The following is a 22,386-nucleotide window of genomic DNA, read 5'->3' as shown; positions in this document are numbered from 1 at the left end:
TCCCTCTTCTGACCCTCTTCTCTGAAGGTTTTATAACTTTTCTTGTTATTTTTAAGTCCTTGAGTGACTATTTCTGATTATACAATTCCTTGATTTTTTCCCCCATTTGCTTATTTTGCTGACCTTATTTTATCCTCCATTTACAAGAATTTTTTTTTGCCGAAGTCAAGTCAAGGTCTCTTGGATCTGCTAAGGTCCTTCCAAGGTCTTGACAAGGTCAAGACAAGTCTCAGGCCACAGTTAAATGAATCTCAAAAGTCTGGGCTATGAGCTACAGTTCTCCTCTTTTACGATTTAATTTCTTTAGATCATTAACACCATTGACTCCATTAGGGTCAGGCATCAAGTTGAGTCTTCACTTACATCTTTGTCTAGTGGCCTGCAGCAGGATTTGGAGTCTTAATGGCAGCACTCAAATCTAAACACAGTACTATCATGTATGCAAACACCAGCCTTGTTTATATTCCAGCTGGCCATTAATTGGTATTTCAGTGTCAACCCACCACTGTTGAGGTTGTCATTGCTACATGAAAAAACTTTCCAGGTGGAGCAGGAAAAAAGCACTGAATCATTACAATGATGGAGAATTTTTCATCCCATTCTCCTTGTGTTTTGTTAACTCTTATATCTGATTAACCCTCTGTAGTTGCTGTGAGCTTATGGAGTGTCCAGATGTGTAAAATAATTTTTTAATTACTAAAATTATTTCTTAAATATACTTCTCATAGTAGGAGACCTCTTTAATATAAGGTTTTCACACCAGAAGGATGCACTACTGAACTCTGGACAAGTTTTCATCTCTGTAGAACTGTTTTTGACAGCAAATGCCTTTATGAAAGATCTACTATCACCTTAAAATATTTATTCCTCTTCTTGTCTTAGGTAATGAATTAATGAGGTCTATTTGGAATCTTGTCCTAGATATATATTTTTCTATTGGCTGTTCTGGTTTTATCATCAGTATGTGAAGTGGTTAGTGCATGTAGCAAACTTTTCTCTACCAAAGTTTGAGTGAGTGTCTTCTTCTATGACTTACTCTATAAGAAGCCTAGCATTCCTAGTGTGGCAAAATCAGTGCTCTTTACATTATAATTTTGATATCAGGATGAAATTCAAGCTTCTACTAAAATTAAAATTTTGTCAGGGCTGTGCCTATATATTGTCCAAATGTAATTAATGACTGATACCTTGGGCAGGTTAGGAACTTCCCAGGTGGTCTCTGCAGAGATGAGGCGGGCTGTTTGGTGACAGTGAACTCACTTGAGATAAGGTGATTTAACTTTTATCTTCAAATCCAGAACACTTGCAAGACATTTGAAGGCTGTGTTTTCTTCCTGAACACTGCCATCTGCCCAAAATTATGGGAGACTGGTGAGCTGAGTAGCTCTCTAGCATCATTGCAGTGAGCTGCCTGGATCAGGCATTGCCTCATGTCCATCTGCCACCTCCTGCTGTGCAGTCTATTCAGCCAGCTCTTGCTTGAGGATACTGGTGGGCACCTGTCCTGGTTTAAAAGACAGGTGTCTTCCAAGAAAGGCAGGAACCTTCCTGGAATGGAAAAGATTACCCCTCCCTCCAAATTATTATAACTTTGAAATTATGGGGCTTTCAGGCAAAGATATTTGCCTGAAAGGAATAACAAAATTAATCCTTCCAAAAGGAGTAACAGTTGTTTACTAGAAAATAGATTTGTGTATATATATACACACACACATATATATAGAAACAGAGCAAACCACAAACAACAACAAAACAGAAAAACAGTAACAGGATTCCTCCGACCCGTTAAGTGAATTTTTTCCCTTTTGGCATAGTTACAACTGGCAGGGTGCGCTGCTGGCTCCTGGCGAGGCAGAGAGGCTGAGGTGACTCCCCCACAGCTTCAGGGGCTGCTTTTGGCTCCCAGTGAGGCAGAGGAGCTGCGATGGTTCCCCCACGGCCTCAGGGGCACTCAGACGTGGGCTCGGGAGCCTCCTGAGGTGGTGGTGGGAGCTCGGGCGCGGAGAAAGATAGAAGAGGCTCCCTGTGCAAAACTCACAGGGAGCAGCTGGTCTCGGTACCACTCCAGGCAGCAAGCTGAACTGTAGCAATGTCCCAGGAACAGTGGGCTGGAACAGTGGAAATGGGCTGGAATCGGGGAGATGGGCAGACCCAGGGTAGTGAGCTAAACTGTAGCAATGTCCCCAGAGCAGCCAAACTCCCTCTGTAACACACATGACCATTCTCCTCCACCACCGAGCCGAAACAGGGAGAGGCCAGCCCCCATCACCCAGCTAAGTCTCGGTCAGCCCCAAAACCTCTCCTGGCATTATACTGCAATTCCCGAGAAAAAATCCCCCCAGCCAGAGAGCTCGCTCCCCAGCCAAAATTTCCAAACTCTTGTTCCCCTGGCCGACCCATTACAGTGGTATGTGAGAGTGCTTGGACATTTCTTTTGCTTCTTAATTGCCCCCTATACATCTCCTGGACAACCCCTCCCCTTACAGCCTCTTCCTTTCAGGTAAGAGATGGGAGAAAACTCCCCGAAAACCCCAAACCCAGAACAGCACTCCAAGCAATTCATCGTCTTTTGACTATCAACATTTTTCAAACTGTATTTTGCCCATCTCTTCCACCACTAGTGAAGTGTGTGTCTCACAGCAACCCACATAGCACGTCCACCACAATACTATTTCAAAGCCTGACCTCTAGCTCCTGCCTTGTACTGGAGATGGTGGCCTTTCTCTGGTGCTGTGATAGTTTCATGTGGGTGGCCCACCTGTGTATATGCACCTGCATGAAATTGATCTAAAGCTCACTGACACGGTTGGAGCTGCCCGAGGCAGCACAGCATCCAGCTGCAGACGTCCTTGGCTTCTGCTGCTGCAGGCAATGGTCAGCTGCAGCTTGCAGGGAAAGCTGTCAGCTGCAGCAAGGAGGGAAAGCTGGCTCCTTCACAAGGAGGGAGCCCCAAACAAAGGTGGTGTAAAAGCGTTGGCAGAGCCAAAGGACGAAAGAGAGGTCTCTATGTAGGTTCCAGCTGCTTTCTAGCCAGTGGAAAATCCAGGGACAAAGACCGGGAAAAAGGGGAAAGCACAGCATTTTATACGGGGGTGGAACAAAGGGAAACAACCAATGGGGATCGAGTGAGGAGTAGGAGATAACAGGGGAATAGCCAACTGGGATAACTTAGGGGAGGGAATTACATGAGTAGACCAATGGGGCATCGAAGAAGGGTGAACTTTCCAGAACTAATACATAAGCAACTAGTGGAAATGCATAAACATGAACTTATACATGAAACTGGGTGGAGAATTCCTGAACCAATAAACTTAAAACGTATAAACTAAGAACCGCTAGGAACATGGGAACTCGCTGTAACCAATGGGTGAGAATCAGACCTCTGTGTTCTGGAGGCCTGTTCACAAGTTCTCTGAATGCTCTGCTGCAGTGGCCATTTGTCCTGGGTTGCAGTGTATTCTATTACCATCCTCATGAGCTGTTGAAATCAGGTGGGGCAATGTTTCCTTGCCTTCTCCCCCCAGACTATCTTGCTGTTAATGGCCCATCATTGTCCTGCCACATGACTCAGAGATAACTCCCTCTGGACTATCTTCTGTTAATGAGCCTTATCAACACTTGGTCTCATGACTCATTACCCCATTGTGAGATGCTCCACCCAGAGGGAGGAACTAAGCATCCCGTTGTGGATATAATCTGGGACTCTGAACACCAGAGACACCCTTTCCGCTGGATTTCCAGAGGACAGGAGCTACACAGCCACCACTGGACTTTCTGAGGAAGAGCAGACTCCTTTACTACAGGATCACTGCTTCAGAGGACTGCAGCCACCATTCTACCAGGAGGCTACCACCACCCTGCCTAACAGGGACTCAGGTTGTATCTTGACTCTGTCGGTTTGAACCAGTGTTTTCTTTTACTGTTTTTTCCTTTTCTTTAATTTCCATTAAATTGTTATTCTGACTTGATGCCTCCCACTGGTTTGTTTTCAAACTAGTACATCATTGTTGCCTGCACTGCAACAGGTCGTTTTTTCCTTTAGTTTCACGCTTCCATGCTGTCCTGGAAATATGTGCTCGCAGTGTAATTTTTTTTTTTAATCTGGTCCAGGTCAGACATCTGCATGTCGGATGGTCTAAGAATCACTTTGAGTGTTGAATTCTGCTTGGAGAATATCTACCTGAGATATGGAGAATATGTACCTGAGATACCAAATGCAGCCTTTTGCAGATGACATACACTGTTGAGCCTGTGATTGCTGATTCTGTTCCTTAAACACTGTATGCTGGTCCTACTGGTCTTAAATTTTGACTCCTTGAAGTAGCAATCATTCAATATTCTCTGTTCTGGAGATCTCAGAGCTGAACAAGCTGACTTGACAATCAGGGAGAGCTTCAGCAGACAAGAGTGCAAGGTTCTGGCTGACAGGGTATTAATAATAAGAAATGTTCATACTGCTATCAATCTGTGGCAAATGATGTCTGCCTGCTGCTTTTTGCATAATGGACAACACCTCTGAAATTCAGGAGTCCATGACTGTTCTTCTGGTTCTGCAAGTTTGGTGAAACTAAGGCAAAGATTGTGACACTTGTCAGATAAATAACTTTGTCAGCTCACTTTACCATGTACTTCTTTGTCCTGAGGAGTTGCTGGGTCGCAAGAGAGGGAACTATGATTTTTCAGCTGTACAGACCTGGTTAAAAGACGTGCAGTAGAATTAATGAAGAAAATGCAGTAAATCCACAGTACAAGCCCTGAAGATTATTAATTACTGTTTAAACTATAAGGAAAATTACTTCACCATTATTCACATAGCTTTGTGACATACAGGTGAGCAGATACAATTTTTACATTTAATGAAGCATAGTCATTGACCTTTATGTGTTAAGGGTTATTAGTGTACTATTGCAAAAAAAAAAAAAAAAAAAAAATTCTGATGTTGTGGCAAACTAAAAATCTGTCAAATTTCTTGCATCATGTTCCTTGCAAGGAGGGACTACTCCTCTTGTACCTGCAGCCCAACACCTCAGCCTTTCTTTGCTCCTTATTCTTTGCTCATGCATCAGAAAGAAGGAGGATCTGTGACCAGCTGCAGCTGTTGCCTGGAGTTGTACAGGAGGAGTGACTGTCCCAGGGCCTCCTTGCTTAGCAGGCCCAGAACATAAAATGATGGTGCTGGCAGGCACTTGTCACTGGAAGCTGCATCCCACATAATCTCTCTCCACACATGACCTGATGCACTAGGGAGTCCATGAAACCCAACAGGAGGATGTTGGGAAGAAACTTGAAAGAAATTAATTTACTGCTTGTTTCAAAGATTCTGAACTATTGGGCTAGAAAGGAATTTTGTTAGGAGTCTGGACTTGGTAAACACTGAAAATTGTATTCTATTTTATTTATGACTAGTTGAAGGATATATATTGTTCTTTCTGGGAGATTTTGCTTTCTGTTTGGAGCAGAGTTTCACAGAGTAATTACTTAATATGAAAATCATCAAAAAGACCAGGATGTCTCTTAAATAAAGATGTTTTTCTTGAATCACTGCAAAGTTTTGGCAGGCTACATTTAAAGGGCAGATACAGAAATATCAGACTAGATTCCCCTAACTTTCAGGATTTTACTCTTGTAGAAAACTGGAGGAACATTCAACAGGCTCAAAACAACCAGGTGGGAAGTGATTGGGGAACATGGAGAGGGTCTCCATAGGTGGGGTGGTGCACAGCACCCCTATCCCCTTGAGCCTGCCTGCATGAACGTTTGAAATGTCAGCTGGTGGTCTGCACTGTAATGGGGACCAATCAACCGCATGGGACTTCTGGGAACATTCTGGCTTTGTGTAAAGCACAGATGCGAGACTTAAGAGCTGAAATTAGCATAAGCTCACCTGGAGGAGGGCCTCAGTGGACCAGAACAGATAAAAGGATAGTGAGACATGTTGAGTGGTGCGCTCCACTACCCTGGATTTAAAAGCTGCTGAGACCATGCTAGATCCTAGGGTGGTAACCATCTACCTTTCTTTCTCTATTTTATTTATTTCTCTTTCTTTTCCTTCTCCTAGCTTCTTCTTCTCAAAATATATTTTAAGCCAGACCAAAAAATCCAGTCAATGCCTTGTTAAGTGCCTTCTTCTATCTGAAGGTTTTAGAGTTTGCAAGTAAAATAGTTTGTTATTGAACCTCCTGAGAATTTTGTTGTTTTTTCCATGCACCACCTGTAACTATTTTCTTGGTCCAAGTTGCCTGTTTTAATAAAGGTGTACAAAGGCTGCATGAATCTAAAGGAAACTAATTTCTTCCTGCATTACTTTTCGTAGTCTGCTGGTTCTGTGTGAGCACTTGGTATTGGTTATCAGATAGTATTGAGATTGCTCAAGAGTTTGTCTTCTAATCAGAAATATGTGCAAAGTATTTATATCAGCATAACAACACAAAAATATATTTAGCTTATCACTAAAGCTAATTGCCTAATGTATCACCTCCCTGAAATGTGTATTTAGTTACTATGTATTCTACTTAAGTAATGAATTTGTGAATTCTTGCTGTAAATATGTAATTAAATGAAAATAACAGTTTCTTAACAATAATGGAAAAATTTCTCTGCTGCTTTAAGTTCTGTTTTAAACCTGTATCCAGAGTCAGGGGTCAGGAAGAATTTTTCGCTTGGGTGGGATTAGTGACTACTATGTGTGTTTTCTTGCTTGACTCTTGATTTTTTTGCTATCCCTTGAAAAGGGGACTGGGACCTGCTTTCTTGAAAGTTTTGAGAATTTTCATGTATCAAGGCTCCTACCAATGCAGGGACCTAAAGTATCACTGCTGCCTTGGGTGTACTGCCCTTGATCTCTGTCACTGTTCTCTGGACCATTGTACATTCAAGGCCTGCAGCTCAGTTTGGCATGTGAGATTGTCTAGTGACCTGAGGAATGCAGAGTTATAGAGGCAGAAATGTCTTGAGCTAAATATCTTTATTTTTGCTGCCTATGATTGTGAGTTTGTGGATCCCATGATACCTGTTGTCATATTACTGTGCTACTATGTGGTTGGGGTACTCAGAACACTAAAATTGATCTTGTGAAGTGGTTTAGGAATGGTATCCCCCAATTTAGTGCACTTACCAAAATTCCACTGGCACTTGCTTCCCCCTTGCTTCCAGTTGGAAGCACAAAAGACAAAGATTACAGGTTGAGATAAGGACAAGTTAGTGGAAGTAGCAATAAGATAAGAAAACAAACTGTAGCAGCAACAATTACAAAAATGTACAAAGAGAGAGGGTGATTTACATGAAAAATGCTCACCAGGACTGAATCAATGAAAACCAATGGTGGACAGACCCTCCACCTGCCATGCTTTCCCCTGACCTGAAACCATGCCCACCTTCTTCTTGGGAGGAAGAGTCCCTTAGTTCTACCTGCTGATGATGACGTGAGGTGGTATAGAATAAAAACCTAGACACATCCACATGGCTCCAGACTCTGCTGCCTCACGGCTAATGGGAAAAAATTAATTCTGTCCTTGCCAAAACCAGGACATCTTGTGAGAAGAAAAATGGTAAAGCTAAATAATTTTAGTAAAGAACAAATTGTGTTGGAGTTGCATGAAGGAGCCAGACTGTCCTATTATGTCCATAAAGAGAATGAAACCAAACAGATTTTAAAAAATAACCTACTTCCTTGCTCCCCTTCCCCCAACTCTAGCAATACCACTGTGTGTTAGTGTGTGTAGGTACAATGAATAAAGAGTTCTCCTGACACATTGCTCCCTCTGCAGTCCAAGATGTTTATTTCTCTGTCCATACATTCTTCTGTATTCCCTTGTCTCTCCTGAAATCATTCAGGTTATCAGGATGAGGTTGTCTGATAGCTTGTTTGCACATAGCATACTGTAGTGGCAGTCTCATGGATAGTTGTTCTGTTTTACCACAACTTAGTATCTGCGTTTTACTGTGAACAACTGGGGACCTCTTCTGTTTTTTTCTGCCATTGGTATAAGTCAGAGAAAAATTTGCATGGCTGAAAGTATTTGGGGATTTAGGTGGTTTTCAGGCAATGCCTCTTCTGCTCTTGGCCCTTCTGAGTAGGCTGAGAACATGATGTCCATCAAAGGTAGGTTTATGGGGACCAGCTGTCCCCTTGACATTGCCAGACTTTGGACAGGCAAGGTGGCATGGAAGAGTCCTTGCTGTATGGGTATGGACAACTCCAAACCCCTACCTGGTCACAGATGCAGCAGTTCTGAAGAGCCAGTGCTTACTATTTCCAACCTTCTAGTGAAGAAATTACTCTTATTTCTCCTGGTACTTAACAATGCAGGGCAGGATTCAGTTCCTGTACAGCCATAGACTGAATTTTTAGGCAAACAGATGAATTAGTCAGATAGGCCCTTCCTGCATGCAAAGAAAAACAGTGTAGTATGATCCCATCTCTGGAGGTACCTATGCTTCTTCCTTGATTACAGAGGCTGTCTACCTGATTAAGTTAGGCTGAATTTTCAGATGGCTTTTCAGATGGCTGGTATTTAAATGAAATTAATTGCTTTCTAGGCTTCCAACTTTCTGCAAAGGTAGTTCAAAGTCCTGGGATGACAGCTTCCAGTTGCTTAGCCCAGAGTAGGGTAGAAAGAAGTAGATGGCAGGCAAATGGAATTATATTTCGTACAGGGTCTCTTATACTTGAAATAGTATACAACATATTTAACTAGTTTTGTTGCATCAGATGTTTTAGGAAGATGTGGGGTTTTATAGATATATTAAAAAAATCTATCTGGAAATTCTTGATACACTTGCTTTTCAAATAACTTAAAAATCAGATTAAAGGAATAAGATAAATGGAAATCTTTGACAACAATGGAATTCTCTTTATGAAAAATATGCTCGTTGAATCTCTGACTTTTTGGTAACAGTAAGATATTACCTTACACTGTATATAATTCAAGGGAAGCTTCAGTAGCTTGAGTATGCTAACGATTAAAGCCTTCATTATGGGAACCTAGTTTTTAATGATTCAGTGGTTTCATCAGAGCAATACAATTAGTTAATATTTAAATGGAAGTAAATCTGCTATGTACATGTTGATGGTAGGTCTGATACCTGTTGCTCATTTCCTGTAGCATGGCCTCCAAACTGCTACTAACTATACAGGGAAGCCAGAGTGACTGCTCTTAAATTCAGCACTTACTATTACTGTTGCGGTTTTTAGTTTAGTCCTAGTTTTTTTCCTGTTAAAGGAATTTTTTCCTATATGCATGTTGCTAGGGGACAAATGGCCGTACTTAAGAGAAGACAAAAGGGCCTGGCCAGGCTTTTGTTTTCACGTGGGTGTGAGTTCAGTTCGCTCTCAGCACCCGGAGAGAGAAGCTACGGAGAAAGGAGCTGCTGGTTCCTGTTTTCGGCCGTTTTTTCTTTCTGCTGGAAACAACGCCAGAATCCCAAAGCTGCTTTCCCTGCCCTGCTGGAGGCTGGGCTGTGGCTGCCCTGCCCCGCTGCTGCTTCGAGCCTTTGCTGCGTTGTAGCCGTGCTCGCCCTGCCTGCCTGGACCTCCGGGGGGTTCCCCTTTTGGATACATGTTGTCTGCCACCCGGGATTTGTGTTTGTCCCTGCCGCTCCAGCCTGCCATTCCAGCCTGCTGTTCCTGAGAGTCTGGGATCGGCTGCCCAGTGGTTTGTGAAGCCTTTGTTCCATCCTTCCCCGGGATCCCAGGGCACCGGTGCCGCGTGCTCCCCGAGCTCGCTCTGGAGCGCCCCCTGCAGCCGCGGGGGAACCATCGCACCTGCCCTGCTCACTGGGAGCCGCCAGCGCCCCTACCGGCTGCGAGCGGAGCTGCACCCAAGGGGAAATAGCCTGACAGCCGAGAAGGCTGGGACTGGGTTTGTGTTTGCTGTTACTGTCATAGTTGTTGTTGTTTTGTTTGACTGGTTATATATCTATATATAGTAAAGAACTGTTATTCCTGTTTCCCACATCTTTGCCTAAAGGCCCTTGATTTCAAAATTATAATAACTCAGAGGGAAAGGGGTTATATCTGCCACTTCAAGGGAGGTTTCTGCCTTCCTTAGCAGACACCTGTCTTTCAAAACCGAGACAATTATATACCTTAAGCAGATAGTGTGGAAACCTTCTCTTCTCTTCTCTTCTCTTCTCTTCTCTTCTCTTCTCTTTTCTCTTCTCTTCTCTTCTCTTCTCTTCTCTTCTCTTCTCTTCTCTTCTCTTCTCTTTCTCTTCTCTTCTCTTCTCTTCTCTTCTCCTTCTCTTCTCTTCTTCTTCTCTTCTCCTTCTCTTCTCTCTTCTCTTCTCTTCTCTTCTCTTCTCTTCTCTTTCTCTTTCCTCTTCTCTTCTCTTCTCTTCTCTTCTCTTCTCTTCTCTTCTCTTCTCTTCTCTTCTCTTCTCTTCTCTTCTCTTCTCTTCTCTTCTCTTCTCTTCTCTTCTCTTCTCTTCTCTTCTCTTCTCTTCTCTTCTCTTCTCTTCTCTTCTCTTCTCTTCTCTTCTCTTCTCTTCTCTTCTCTTCTCTTCTCTTCTCTTCTCTTCTCTCCCTCTTTCTCGTCTCTTTTCTTTCAGAGTAGTATTTGTGATTTAATTCTTCTGTGGACAAGGCAGCTTTGCACTGACCTTCTCTCAAGAGATGGGGTAGAACAATGACCAGTGTATTGCACATGCTATACAAAGGTGTGTGTGCTACTATGGTGTATGGGGTTGTGCTATGCGTATATTTAAAATCATCTTTCTGAGGCTTAATTTCCATTTAATCAAGTAGATCTGTATCAACACAGAAAACAGATAGCTCTGCAAATAGGATATAGGCTACATTCATGTAGCATGAAGATCTGGTCAAAACCCTTAGGTCTAGTAACTGGGTAGCTGTAGCAGGCAGTCTAGTTTTTAATACCTTTTAAAAGTTGGAGTTGTGTCTTGTTTTACTTACTTTTGTTTGTATGATTGAAGAAGGAGCAGCTGGCTTAGGGAGGGAATGGCTTGGAGGACATGTAGGGAATTAGGTTGTTCATGTTACCTGGATACTTCTTAATTTTTCTAGATAACTTGAAGGGCATGGTTTTCATAGTAACTCAAACACATTTATTCAAATTGTGTTTTGGAATGGATCAAGTGTAAAAATCTAGTCAAAAGTAACATCTGCAGTTCAGGTAAAAACAAGTATATGCTTAGTGTATATGAAAATAGAGAAAAGCAATGCTCTCAACTCCTTTGGGAGGAAGGATATGTAATTAATTTACCATGTGGAACAACGGTATGTTAAAAGCCAAATACAGACATGAGTAGGCCGGCATTCAGGACAGTGGCTAAGAAGCACCACAGTTCAGTTTTTCCTCCAGGCTGGAAGAAAAGAAGCAGTTCGTGATTCTAAGAGCTAAGGAAGCTTTTCTGAATCTGGTGAACTTGCACTGATTTGTACTGTCAAAAGATCTGCTTTCTTACTCTGTCTATTGTAGCATGCACTCAAGATTTTCACATCATAGATAAATCATGTCAGTGAATTCCTTTAGTGAAATGAAATACATTTAAAACTAGATTTGTAGAATAGGGAGGACAGAAGAAGAGAACAATTCAGGGTTGAATGAGAGGACACACAGTAGTGGTATAATGTGTGAATTGGAAAGCAACTTATTTTTCAGTATTTGGCTGCTGTTGTGGTTTAGCCCCAGCATGCAGCTGCTCACTCACTCCTCCACCAGTGGGATGGGTGAGACAATTGGAAGAAAATGAGAAAACTCCTGCATTGTGACAAAGTTTAATAGGTAAAGAAAAAGCCATGCACACAAGCAAAGCAAAACAAGGAATTCATTTACCACTTCTATTGGGGAGACAAGTGTTCAGCTTTTCCCAGGAAAGCAGGGCTCCATCACACATAATGGTTAGTTGGGAAGACAAATATCATAATGCCAGATATCTCCTGCCTCTTCCTTCTTCCCTGCCACTTTATATACTTTATATATATGATGTCATATGATATGGACTATCCTTTTGGTCAGTTGGGGTCAGCTGTCCTGGCTGTGTCTTTTGTCAACTTCCCACGCATCCCCAGTCCCTTTGCCAGCATGGCAACATGTGAAGCAGAAAAGGCTGTGTCAGCACTCCTCCGCAATGATTAAAACATCTGTATATTACCAGCATAAATTCGAAACACAGCTCCATACTAGCTACTGTGAAGAAAATTAACTCTACACCAGTCAAAATCAGCACAACTGGCTACAGTCCAAAACATCAGGGAGAATGATACCTACTGGGGGATCAAATGGCATGCAATAACTAACTGGCCATTGCTGTCCCCCTGTGTGGTGACTTTTCAGGAGGGCTAACTGGAAGGAATGAAGGCAAAACCATGAACAAAGTAAACATGGTGCAAGTACCATGAGGACCAGAAATCTCTCTGGCAAGATAGAAATGAAATCTTTCAGTATCGCTTTAATTGCAGTATAGTCCCACGAATATTGTTGGAAGCAGAAGCCTATCTTTACCACATGTATATGACAAAATCATGTAGTGTTAATTCTTTTGCAACCTGTTTTTAACACTGTTACCTCAAGTTTTATTTTGCTGAGTAATGGTATAAGTTTTATTGGTTCTGATTTTGGTTGACTTGCTTTGAACAGCTGCTTGCTGTAATAGAGAATCACATTACACTGGAGAATCATACTTAAGTAATGTGCTGAACAAGACCAAAGAAATAAAATGAAAACATAAAGACAAATGAAATCTGCTCAAGCAGCACTGTTTAGACAAGACTGGAATTAGAGCACTGAAAATATTTTGCTGTTGAAACTCTATTATTTTTTAAAACCCTCTCCCCCCCTACCCCCCATCCCAAGCAAGGAGAAAATTTTCATTTAAAAAGTGAAACTACACCTGGAGGCAGGGCTGCTTTTGGCCTTTGTGGTACTAGGGACTACAAGTTAGTGTGTGAAGGAAATATATAGGGATAAGTGTATTTATGGGGATCTTTAAAGCCTTATTGTTCTCTTTTCCTGCTAGAGCTTCTTTCCCATTGTTTACCTTTGCAAATATCCAGACCAGATGCTCCTTCACCACTTTGTTTTTCCTGATTGCAAGTGCACTGGAAAGCTATATGATTGTAGTAGCTGCTAATATTGCATTTTTACTGGACACAGTACAGAAGATGGGCATTACTGCTGCTAGCAAATTGCATCTAGTAGGAAGAGGATCAGACTTACCATATTACTATTGGCAAGCAATCTAAAGAAAGCATAAGTTATTGCAAATGATCCCAATGCTCAGCTAAAGCCTCTTCACTAAACTACCTCTTCCAGCTCTCAGATGCCTCACTCTCTCTGGGTACCTAAGAAAGAGCTTCTCCAGAGAGTGATTCGGATTTTAGAAGCTCAAACTCACCTTTGTGGCTCCCTGCTCACTGCAGTGGGAGCCTCAGTGTTCCTCATTTAGGTAACTCAGCCAAGTGCCTGAAATTAGATGATGTAGATGCCTCCTGTGTTTCTAAAGAGAATAATGAATTTTCTCTGAGTTGCAGATCTGCTTGAAATAGTTAAGGTGAAGTCCAAGCTCAAAATAATTACAATATTTTTTTCCTTTCCTGTGCCTGGTATATCCGGGATGCACTTGGATTTTCACCCATGGTTTGAAATCACTTTAAATAGGACAAAATGTGTGTTTATTGGGAAATATAAATTAGCATAAACCAAGAAAATATTCCAGCAAACTGAAGACTGTTCCTTTTTTCAGCTTGTGATAAGGGAGAAAATGGTAAAGCCCGAAGCAAGCAGAAAACATCAGAACAGCTGATGCTAAACAGCTTTTATTAAAAAGTCATATTGCCTCCTGGCTGCCTCCCCTGCCTCCCCTAAAAATAACTTATATGTGGTGAATAGTCCTGACAATGACAACCTCTGATAATATCTTCACAGCATGCAGATGGAGTGCTTCTAGGAAACGGTAAAATCTTTCAGGGAAGAATAGCATTTTAGGTATTACAGGTTGTTTATGCAACCTGTAATACCTAAGTTCATTGTTGATTGTGAGAAATACACCAAATGCCTCAGGGGATTTCAGCTGAATTTCTTTTCTGAAATTTGAAATTTTCTTAAAAATTTATCAATTTTCAGTGCATCATGCCCAGTCGCATAACTCTTCTTTGGGATATTAAATGTTTTCAGGTGACATTGATACTAGTGGTGAGACAGCCCTCTAAAACTTCTCTGAAAAATATATGCTTTTAAAATTATTAAATTGAAGTTTGTGGAAATTTAGTGGTGGAATCAATATTTTCAAAGGCAGGAGCTTCCTTTTGCTTCTGTGGTCTCTCTCACTGGAATCCCACTGTCTCAGGGGTTCCTTACCACTAGAAATCCTGCATGAGGGGGATACGTCTGCCACCCATGTGATCACTCCTCACCTTTGGATTCATAGCCAGAAGGCTTCAGAATTGATATTGAGTATTAGGCTAAAGAGCAAGGTAGTGAGAAGGAGAATGGTTCAACACAAACAATAGCAGTAAGTGTTCATGCGATATTTAGTTAAGCTGTAGACCTCTCTGATGGAGGATGCTGAGGGTGGTAAAGTTTAACCTGATTAAACAGAAAACTTTGGACTGTTTATGAACACACAGAATACACAGATAGTCCATGACGTACCCAAACCGGTGGTGATTGGACACCGAGTATCACCAAAGTCTGCCTTGTTCTTGATAATTTTTAACATCTTTATAATTTTTTAAGCATTTACTTCTGGGCACTGATGGAGATATGATACAGAGCTGGATATAGGGCACTGTTTTCAGTGGACCTTTGGTCTTATCCAGGATGGCTGTATTTGTTTTTTCTTAGTATTCAAAGTTGAGTTGTCCATTGATTTAGGATACCAGACACATTTCTGAAAAGATGAAAATTCAGACTTCCTAGTTCTGATAACTTTAGTGGCTATAAAAGTCATATGGGTACCTGAGACTTAAATTTATCACTGTTCCTGTGAAATTTGCTTGTGTTAGGAACTAAGTAAAGAGGAGCACAGGTATGAAAAAACAGGAGGATAGAGTTTCAGCCCTGTTGAAGTGAGTGGGAATTTTTTCCTTGACATTTGTGGAGCTAGAATTTTATTTAATGCTCTCATTTTCCATTTCTCACACTCTGTGAGCCAGAGGATACAAGACTGAAAGAAAAAATTATGCCTTTAGTTAATACAAAGAAGTATTTCTCCATGGAACTGATTATTTTAGATTATATTTGTAAAGTGTAAACTGCAATTAAAAGTCTTTTAGTCTTGCTGAGGCAATTTCACATAAATAGTATGCCTTTTCATATTGAAGGGCAGAAAAGGACTGCTTAGAAATAGGACGTGTTTCCTATTTGTTATAGGTGGTTGTTTTTCCACTACTTTCTCCAGCATGTATTTTGGAGATTTGGATGGGTATTTGGTTTGAGATGATCTTTGGTTAAAATAGACTTCCTGAAAACATGCAAACTCTTCTACACATAGGAAAGTAAAGGCAAAATATCAAAGTAACTGCTGTTTTATGGGCTGCCAAATCAAAAGTTTATATACTGTGGTCTTTTTCAGCAATAATAATAATTTACACTGTGTTTTCTACCTCAAAGGATGTCCAGGTGGTTTACAAATGACACATCTATTGGTCTACATGGCAGTGAACTGCAGCCACAAGACTAGTCTGGTGATCTATATTGGTACTTCCTGGCAGTGGAAGGTAAAAAAATGTACTATACGCTGAATGAATCCGTAGGAATTGTTTGACATAGCAGGATGTAAATGCAGACTTGAAATCTAGCCAAGACCTGAACAGCAAAATGCAAAGAATCAGATAGGATCAGGTATCAAGTTTCTGATACAACTTGGTAATTCTTTGAGCAGCTGGATTAAATTTTAACTAGAGTTGGGAAGAAACTGTTTTCTTATTGGAAAACTTGCAGGTCAAAACCTTTATCTTTTCACCCCAATGTGATTACCTCTGGAGATTTGAATCCCTCTGCAACCAGCCAGTTAAGGGCCCTCTCTAGCGGTATAGAAAATCTGGCTTCTAAGCTTATTTGATCACTTTACCCTCCTGAGTCATTGTCTTTATTCTTTGTGGTGTAAATATTCACTTTGACCTAAATGAGCTTATCAAACTACTCCAATTGTTTGAATTAGTATTAGTTGGGCCTTGAACAAGTATTGTAAGGTAGCTCCAGAGTGCTCAGCCACTGAATGGCCAGGTCATTTTCTCTCTGGCAATCTGTACAAAGTGGCTGAAACACCAGTGATGGAGCTCAGAAATGAGCAGCGCAGCAGTAGCTTGGTGGTCTGGATACTCTCCTGAGAAGAGAAATGCTAATATAGTTCTCCTGCTTCCTGCGTGAGTACATGGTCCAAAGCCAAGGAGGAAGCAGGACTGTCTCCACCTGCCTATTTTTGGAAGAACATTTCTCCTCCAGCTTAGAAACTTGACTGAAACTTCATCAAATCATTTCTGGTATCTTCCCACAATTTTTCTTTATGAATAAATGTTCTATGGTATAAGAAGAAAAATGGTGTCAGCAAATAATTAAATTAAAAAAACCCCCACACCTGGTATTTCCAAAATATTGAAACTGTTAGGGTTCCTTCACTTTCATTTAGGTAACATTTAACTTTCTGCTTTCTAAATATAGTATGAATCATTCTCTATGCTTTTGCTGTCTTATATGATCTATAAGACCAGTGCCAGATAAAATAATTCCTTAGAAATATTTTATACTTGGATTATTTTCCTACATTGTTTTGGAGAGGAACCTCCATGATGGATTTCAGTAAACTGCATGAGCAATCTTCACTGCAGTAGCTATAAAGTGTCCATAAAGAGCAGCAACTCTTTTAAATTCTGGAACTATTACCTACACTTTTGATGTCAAAAATAATTGCAGGTGCAGGTGTTGGAAATGTTATATGTAAGTAGTTGTTTTTGTTTCAAAACAATGACGTATTAAAAAAGCCCAACAAACCCTCATTGCTAGAAGCTGTTTTCTTAATGAACTTGTCTTATATTATTGAACATCCAAATAAATAATAAAAAAAGTTAACAAAAAAAAAGCTCTGTTTGGCTTAGGCTCTCCACTATGGTAGAACTAAGTGGAATTTAAATTAACAGCTGGAGTTCAGTAGTGATTCTCTTCCATCCTTTGAAGAGAGGGGATTTTAAAAGTGCAGCATTTCTATCTGACTTCAGCTTTTGTTGAGAAACCAAGGTAGGGCGGAGGTTTGTACTTTAAACATGACCACATTTGCTGGTATTTTGTAAACCTTTAGGTGTGCATTGAGCAAGCTTTTAGTAAACTGTGTCCTGGCTATTATTTTGGTGGTAGTCTTCTTGAAACTTAGTGTTTCCAAGGGGTTTCTATCCAGACCAATGCAAAACTTGATGCATTTATGTGGAATTTATGTTTATTCTTGGGAACATAAAAAATTTGAACATTTCAATAGCACAGTTATAGTTTTAACATATGTTACAAGAGAAGAAAGAATTGCACAGATTTATGTGTACTGGAATCATTAAGATGTTGACAGTGTTTTCTTAGATGCCTACTCATAAAACTTCAGCTTGCTGCTGGCCTTCTGTGAAAACTTTGCCAGCCTTGACTCTAAATTTTGTCTGTTCTTAGGATTTGTCTGCCTTTTTCAGTGGATTGCTTGCACGTGCTCTGAGTCAACATTTCCAAACATTACTAGGTAAAAAAACTACAGAGATGAGTTTGCAAACCATGTGATAAAATGGAGGAGGAAGAGTTTGGAAGATGGTTTTGTGTGTGTCCGCATACGTGAAAATTTTGCTCAACTTATCAACATTACTGCTAAATTACATGTTGTTTTCCCATGTTCTTCTTTACTGATAATCTCTAGTTCTTTGCTCCCAGTTGGGTTTCTAGAGACTTGCTGTTTACATAAGTAGCAGATGACTGATGGTGTACTGTATTTGGGTTGATTCATTATATTTTGAATTATTAAAACAGGCTGCTTCTATTTGAAGAGCTGAAATCTGAGCACAATTTGCTGCAAGTCAAATTCCCATGAGTAAGAGGAGCCACGGAAACTGGTTACAGCATAGCAGGGAATACAGGGAGCGTCAGTGGGTAGATAACAGCAAAATCTAACTCTTTACCTTTTTTTTTTTGTATGCTACCTCCTACACAGAGATTTGACATCTACAGCTGGCTTATTGACTTGGTAGTCTTGCACTAATTGACTGCTGGTTTTGATAGGGGAGCCTCTAACCAGTTAAACTCTGAGCAGGCAGGTAGGTAACTTACCAATGAGAGTTGAGAAGAGTGGGGAGGAGAAAATTCTTGGGTGCATGCCGCTCAGATCTGGCTCCCTGTAAGAAGATGTGAGGTTTGGTGTGTGTGCTGTCACAGGCAGCTAAGGGTGAGCTCGAGTGCTCTGTTTCCACGAGGGAGAGAAGGGCAGCTGCTGAAAGTACAAGCTGGCAGGATCATGACAGACCCACGTAGCAGAAAGGAAGCATTTAAAAAATGCCGGAGTGCTACATTCAGTATTGATGGCTATAGCTTTACAATTGGTAAGCCTGATTTAATGTCTTCTTTCATTTATTTTCTTTCTTCTCTTTCTTTCCTGTCTTTCTTAGTAGTTCCAGTAAGTACAGGTAAAAGACAGCTGTTGTCAACTGCTTTTTGTCAATAGATGCCTCTAAAATGTACAGATGACCTGCAATTTTTGCCTACATTGGTTTTGCAGTCCATCTTCTGTATTTTCTTCTGCCTAAGAAACTTGCCTTTGATACACAGCCACTCTACATGTTTTTGCTGGGTTTTGGCACAAGTTCACCAAGATGTTTGCAGTACTTTTGTTTTGGAACCTTACCTCAGTAAAACCTGGGCTCCAGGATTGCAGGTTTCCAGCTTGCCAGCTGCATTTCCTTCCTACGAGCCCAGAATGTCATCCTTGGGAGCCTTGGCTTTCTTTGCAATATTATATTGTTTACTTAGCCAGTGTTTTCAAATTCTATAATCTTTTGTAATTTCTTGTTTTGCACGAAGATATATGTAACAGCTCTCAAACACAAGAAGTAAATTGCTGAGGCAATGAGAAATGTGAGGAAAGATTAGGAATTTTAGGATGGATTGCTGTAGTTGTTTGGAGAGTGCTGTTTCATGTTTATGTTTGCTGTCTTAGGGAAAAGTGAGGCTTCTGAAAGTGAAAGGGCTTTTTCCAATAGACTTGGTACACAAAATTTGAGGATTCTCTGAGTAGACTGCTTTGTTACAATTGCTTATCTTACTAGGGTATGTGTATATATATGTACCCCTATACAAATCCATATAGAACTTAGAAGCAAAGCAAGCTTACATCCCATTTGCATTTTTAGATTCAATCCAAGTAAAAATAGATGGATAACTTACTTGTAATAATCAATACAAAATCTTGTTGAATACCTTTAAGAAGACCGAGATTCCACTTCCTTGCCATTGTGAAATCAGGAAAGGTTTTCCTAGATGATACTAGCATAATTGGGCCAGAATCTCATCTAATAATGAGGGACACAAGCTTTTATTGGTGTAGAAGGACATACCTGTTTAGTCCTCTGATTCACAGAGAATTTGTTTTGCAATCATTAACATTATGCAAACATTAAGCTTGCTGAAAAAAATTGGAGATGGAAATATATGTTTCATTAAAATATATTTACATAGTTAAGGTATCTTAACTATCTGTGAATGTTCATATAGCACTTTAAAGGCAAAACTGCCGGGCAAGTGCTACTTTTGAAATTTCTTTCTCTAATGGGAAAGCCCTCCACAGGTTCTTGCAATATGCTCTCTTTTGCACCCCCTGTCACCATAATTACTAGTAGTGGGTTTTTATCAGTTTGTGTCAGCCTGGTGGATGAACATTTTCTTTAGTGTTTTTTTTAAATTAATTTTTAAATTTTTTTTTTTTTAGTTTTTATTTTTATTCAGGAACAAACCAACAGGATTGATGAGTTTGTTGCTCTTCTGTTTTTATGCTACTCATGCTCACAAGACAACTGGACCAATTTTAGGATCAAATGACTCAGGGTTTAGAACTGAAGGTTGTCTTGGGTAATCAAAAATGTTATTGTATTTCATATCAATCCATGCCCAAAAATTGTTACTATCTCTTTAAGGTTCAGTGGCATGTCTGGAACTGGAATCACAGGGCAGGCAGGTGTGGTACACTTAAAAAGATTGGAGCACACAGGCAGAGTCCGCTTTTTCACCTTTTGGCTTGTTTTTTTGTCTCTTCCCTCACTTCTTGGCTTTTGCCTTAAAGCTGAGATAGCGTGGGCAGAGGCTTCCCTTTTGGGTTCTCTTTTGTGTGGTGGCCTGTCGCTTAAGGCAGAAGTTGTTTCAGGGGGAGGGGGAAGGAGTTCTTGGCTTGCAACAGTAGCCACCCAGAAAAACTGCATTTCTGCAATCAAAACTGTTTCAGAGTGAACTTGGCAAACTTTATTGGCAGTGCAAAGCTTGAGCTGGTCCCTCACTGGGCCACTCTGTGTGGATTCTGGGAGACTGTTTCTCTCCACCCACAACACACCAGTGGCTCCGAGTTTTGCTTGTTAGTAAACTGTTATTTTTTCACTTATATCTACTTGTATTTCATTTCTCCTTATTGGTGGAAAGGGATTGGTTAAAACAAAGGAGGAGAACTCATTTTAGAGCGTCCTTTAATTTTAAATTGTCTTAAAGCAAGACTCAGGTTTTTTCTGCTTCTTAGGACAGTTGTTGCATTGCAGCTCCTGTGGTATCTTCTTTGATGTGCATCTGTATTTGATGCACACAGTGTATTGATTCTATGATCTGGGTATTATATAACATTTATTTCTATATCTGGGCAAGTGTGCATTGTACTGAATCACATAACTGTAAAAACTTTGTAAACATGCTATGTAGTATTACCAGCACTGTATGTTGGACAGTCCTAAATGATTCATGTATTTATTAATCATTATACTGAAGAAGATAAATCTATCCAAGAAATCCCACAGCGACATTAGTGTGTCAGGTATGGGCTTAAATGTCTTTTTTTCCCATCAGATGAGAATTCTGTTTTTTGTATTCTGACGATTTTTAAGAAATTCTTGGGAAATGTTGAGCTGCTGCATCTGCTACTGTAGTACTATCTGAGAGAGAAGGCTGATACCCTCGACAACAAAGAAATATTAGTTTGAGAGAAAATATCTTCCTTTTAGGTGCAAAATGAATCATACCAGTTATCATGCAACATTTTCAAATTGTTGTCCAACTCTGTTCTAGACAGAGTGGGAACAACAGACTGGGAGTTTGGTTAGATCCATGATGAAATATCTGTACTATTAGAAGGGAAGCATGGTAATAACTGTAACATTCATCTTCACTATCGTCACCTCCAACTGCATGATTGAGAGCACTAAAGAAGGATGTTTGGTCATTCCACTGCTTCTTTTGGTGTGCTTGGCATTGTGCAGTTTGCAATTGGTCTCAATGATCTTAAAGGTCTTTTCCAACCTAAATGGCACTATGAAGAGAAAATATTTTGCATTGATTCACATTTATACTAACTGCTAAGAAATTATGATCTTCACAATGTTTTGAAAACTGATTACTGACAATGAGACTTAATGAAAATTTTAATGAAAATTAATGAAAGACCTGGGCCTAACATCGATCATGAAAGTATAAGGGCAAAGAAGAAGCTTGGTGCAAGAAGAGAAGCTTACTGAAGGCCTGTAGTTAGATACCCTTGTGTCTCTGGAGTTGGCCACCATCTGCTTGCAGAGCAGAGCAACCTAGAGCAGCTTCTCAACTGCTCTAAATTTCACCTTAGCTGCTTACCACATTGGTGTTGGGACACGAGGGCTGTAGGAACTCCACACTTCCCAAGGGCTTTACAGATCCATGCAGAAGAGAGGGTTGTACCATACCAGAAGGGCAAATGTATGACAACACCACATAGCTTTCTTCTGTATGAAGAAACAAGGTAGTTGCAAATCCTTTTCCTCTAGATACAACTGTTTCGACAGAGACTCTGAGGAGGATTGAGGTGCACTGGCCCACTAAAGATTTTGAGTATTCCACTTTTACAGTCTTCTTGCACTGGTAGTTGATGTAAAGGGTCTATATTGGACCCACAGTGTGAGCCATTTAGTGGGACTATTCAAGAACAGGAATCATACAATTTAGTTTGCTCTAGAAAGTTCAATCTATCTCAGATGAAGACTTCAAGATCTTTATTTGAAATGGTTTATGTCACCAAATTTCAGAGTACATTAAGTTTTATATAAACAAGATACTGTATTTGAGCTCTTGTTTGACTTTGGCTTTTTCCTCCACTAAAATATAGCAGAGATGAAGTTAAGGCCTTTTTTTCCCCTGTGGATTGTCTCATCATTGCTGTGCAAATGAAAGACTATTAACTCAGAAT

The 22,386-nt window shown here is 40.4% G+C and overlaps 1 protein-coding gene across 2 annotated transcripts in view; it reads left to right on the top strand.

Moving 5' to 3' along the window:
* The first annotated feature begins 18,183 nt into the window (after positions 1-18,183).
* Positions 18,184-22,386, top strand: part of LOC138100675 (dual specificity calcium/calmodulin-dependent 3',5'-cyclic nucleotide phosphodiesterase 1C-like) — a 48,410-nt gene continuing 44,207 nt past the window's right edge. The window contains exons 1-2 of one of the 2 annotated variants that reach the window (XM_068998556.1): positions 18,192-18,241; positions 18,360-18,523. In XM_068998556.1, coding sequence (XP_068854657.1) covers positions 18,439-18,523 — 85 coding nt within the window. In that variant the 5' untranslated portion in view covers positions 18,192-18,241; positions 18,360-18,438. Of the gene's footprint in view, positions 18,524-22,386 lie in introns of both variants that reach the window. The other variant, XM_068998559.1, reaches the window with a different exon arrangement.

The sequence above is a fragment of the Aphelocoma coerulescens genome, unplaced genomic scaffold, assembly GCF_041296385.1.
Source record: "Aphelocoma coerulescens isolate FSJ_1873_10779 unplaced genomic scaffold, UR_Acoe_1.0 HiC_scaffold_128, whole genome shotgun sequence".
NCBI classification, from domain to species: Eukaryota; Metazoa; Chordata; class Aves; order Passeriformes; family Corvidae; genus Aphelocoma; species Aphelocoma coerulescens.
The sequence above is the reverse complement of the archived record's forward strand: the minus strand, read 5'-3'. Positions and strand labels throughout refer to the sequence as shown.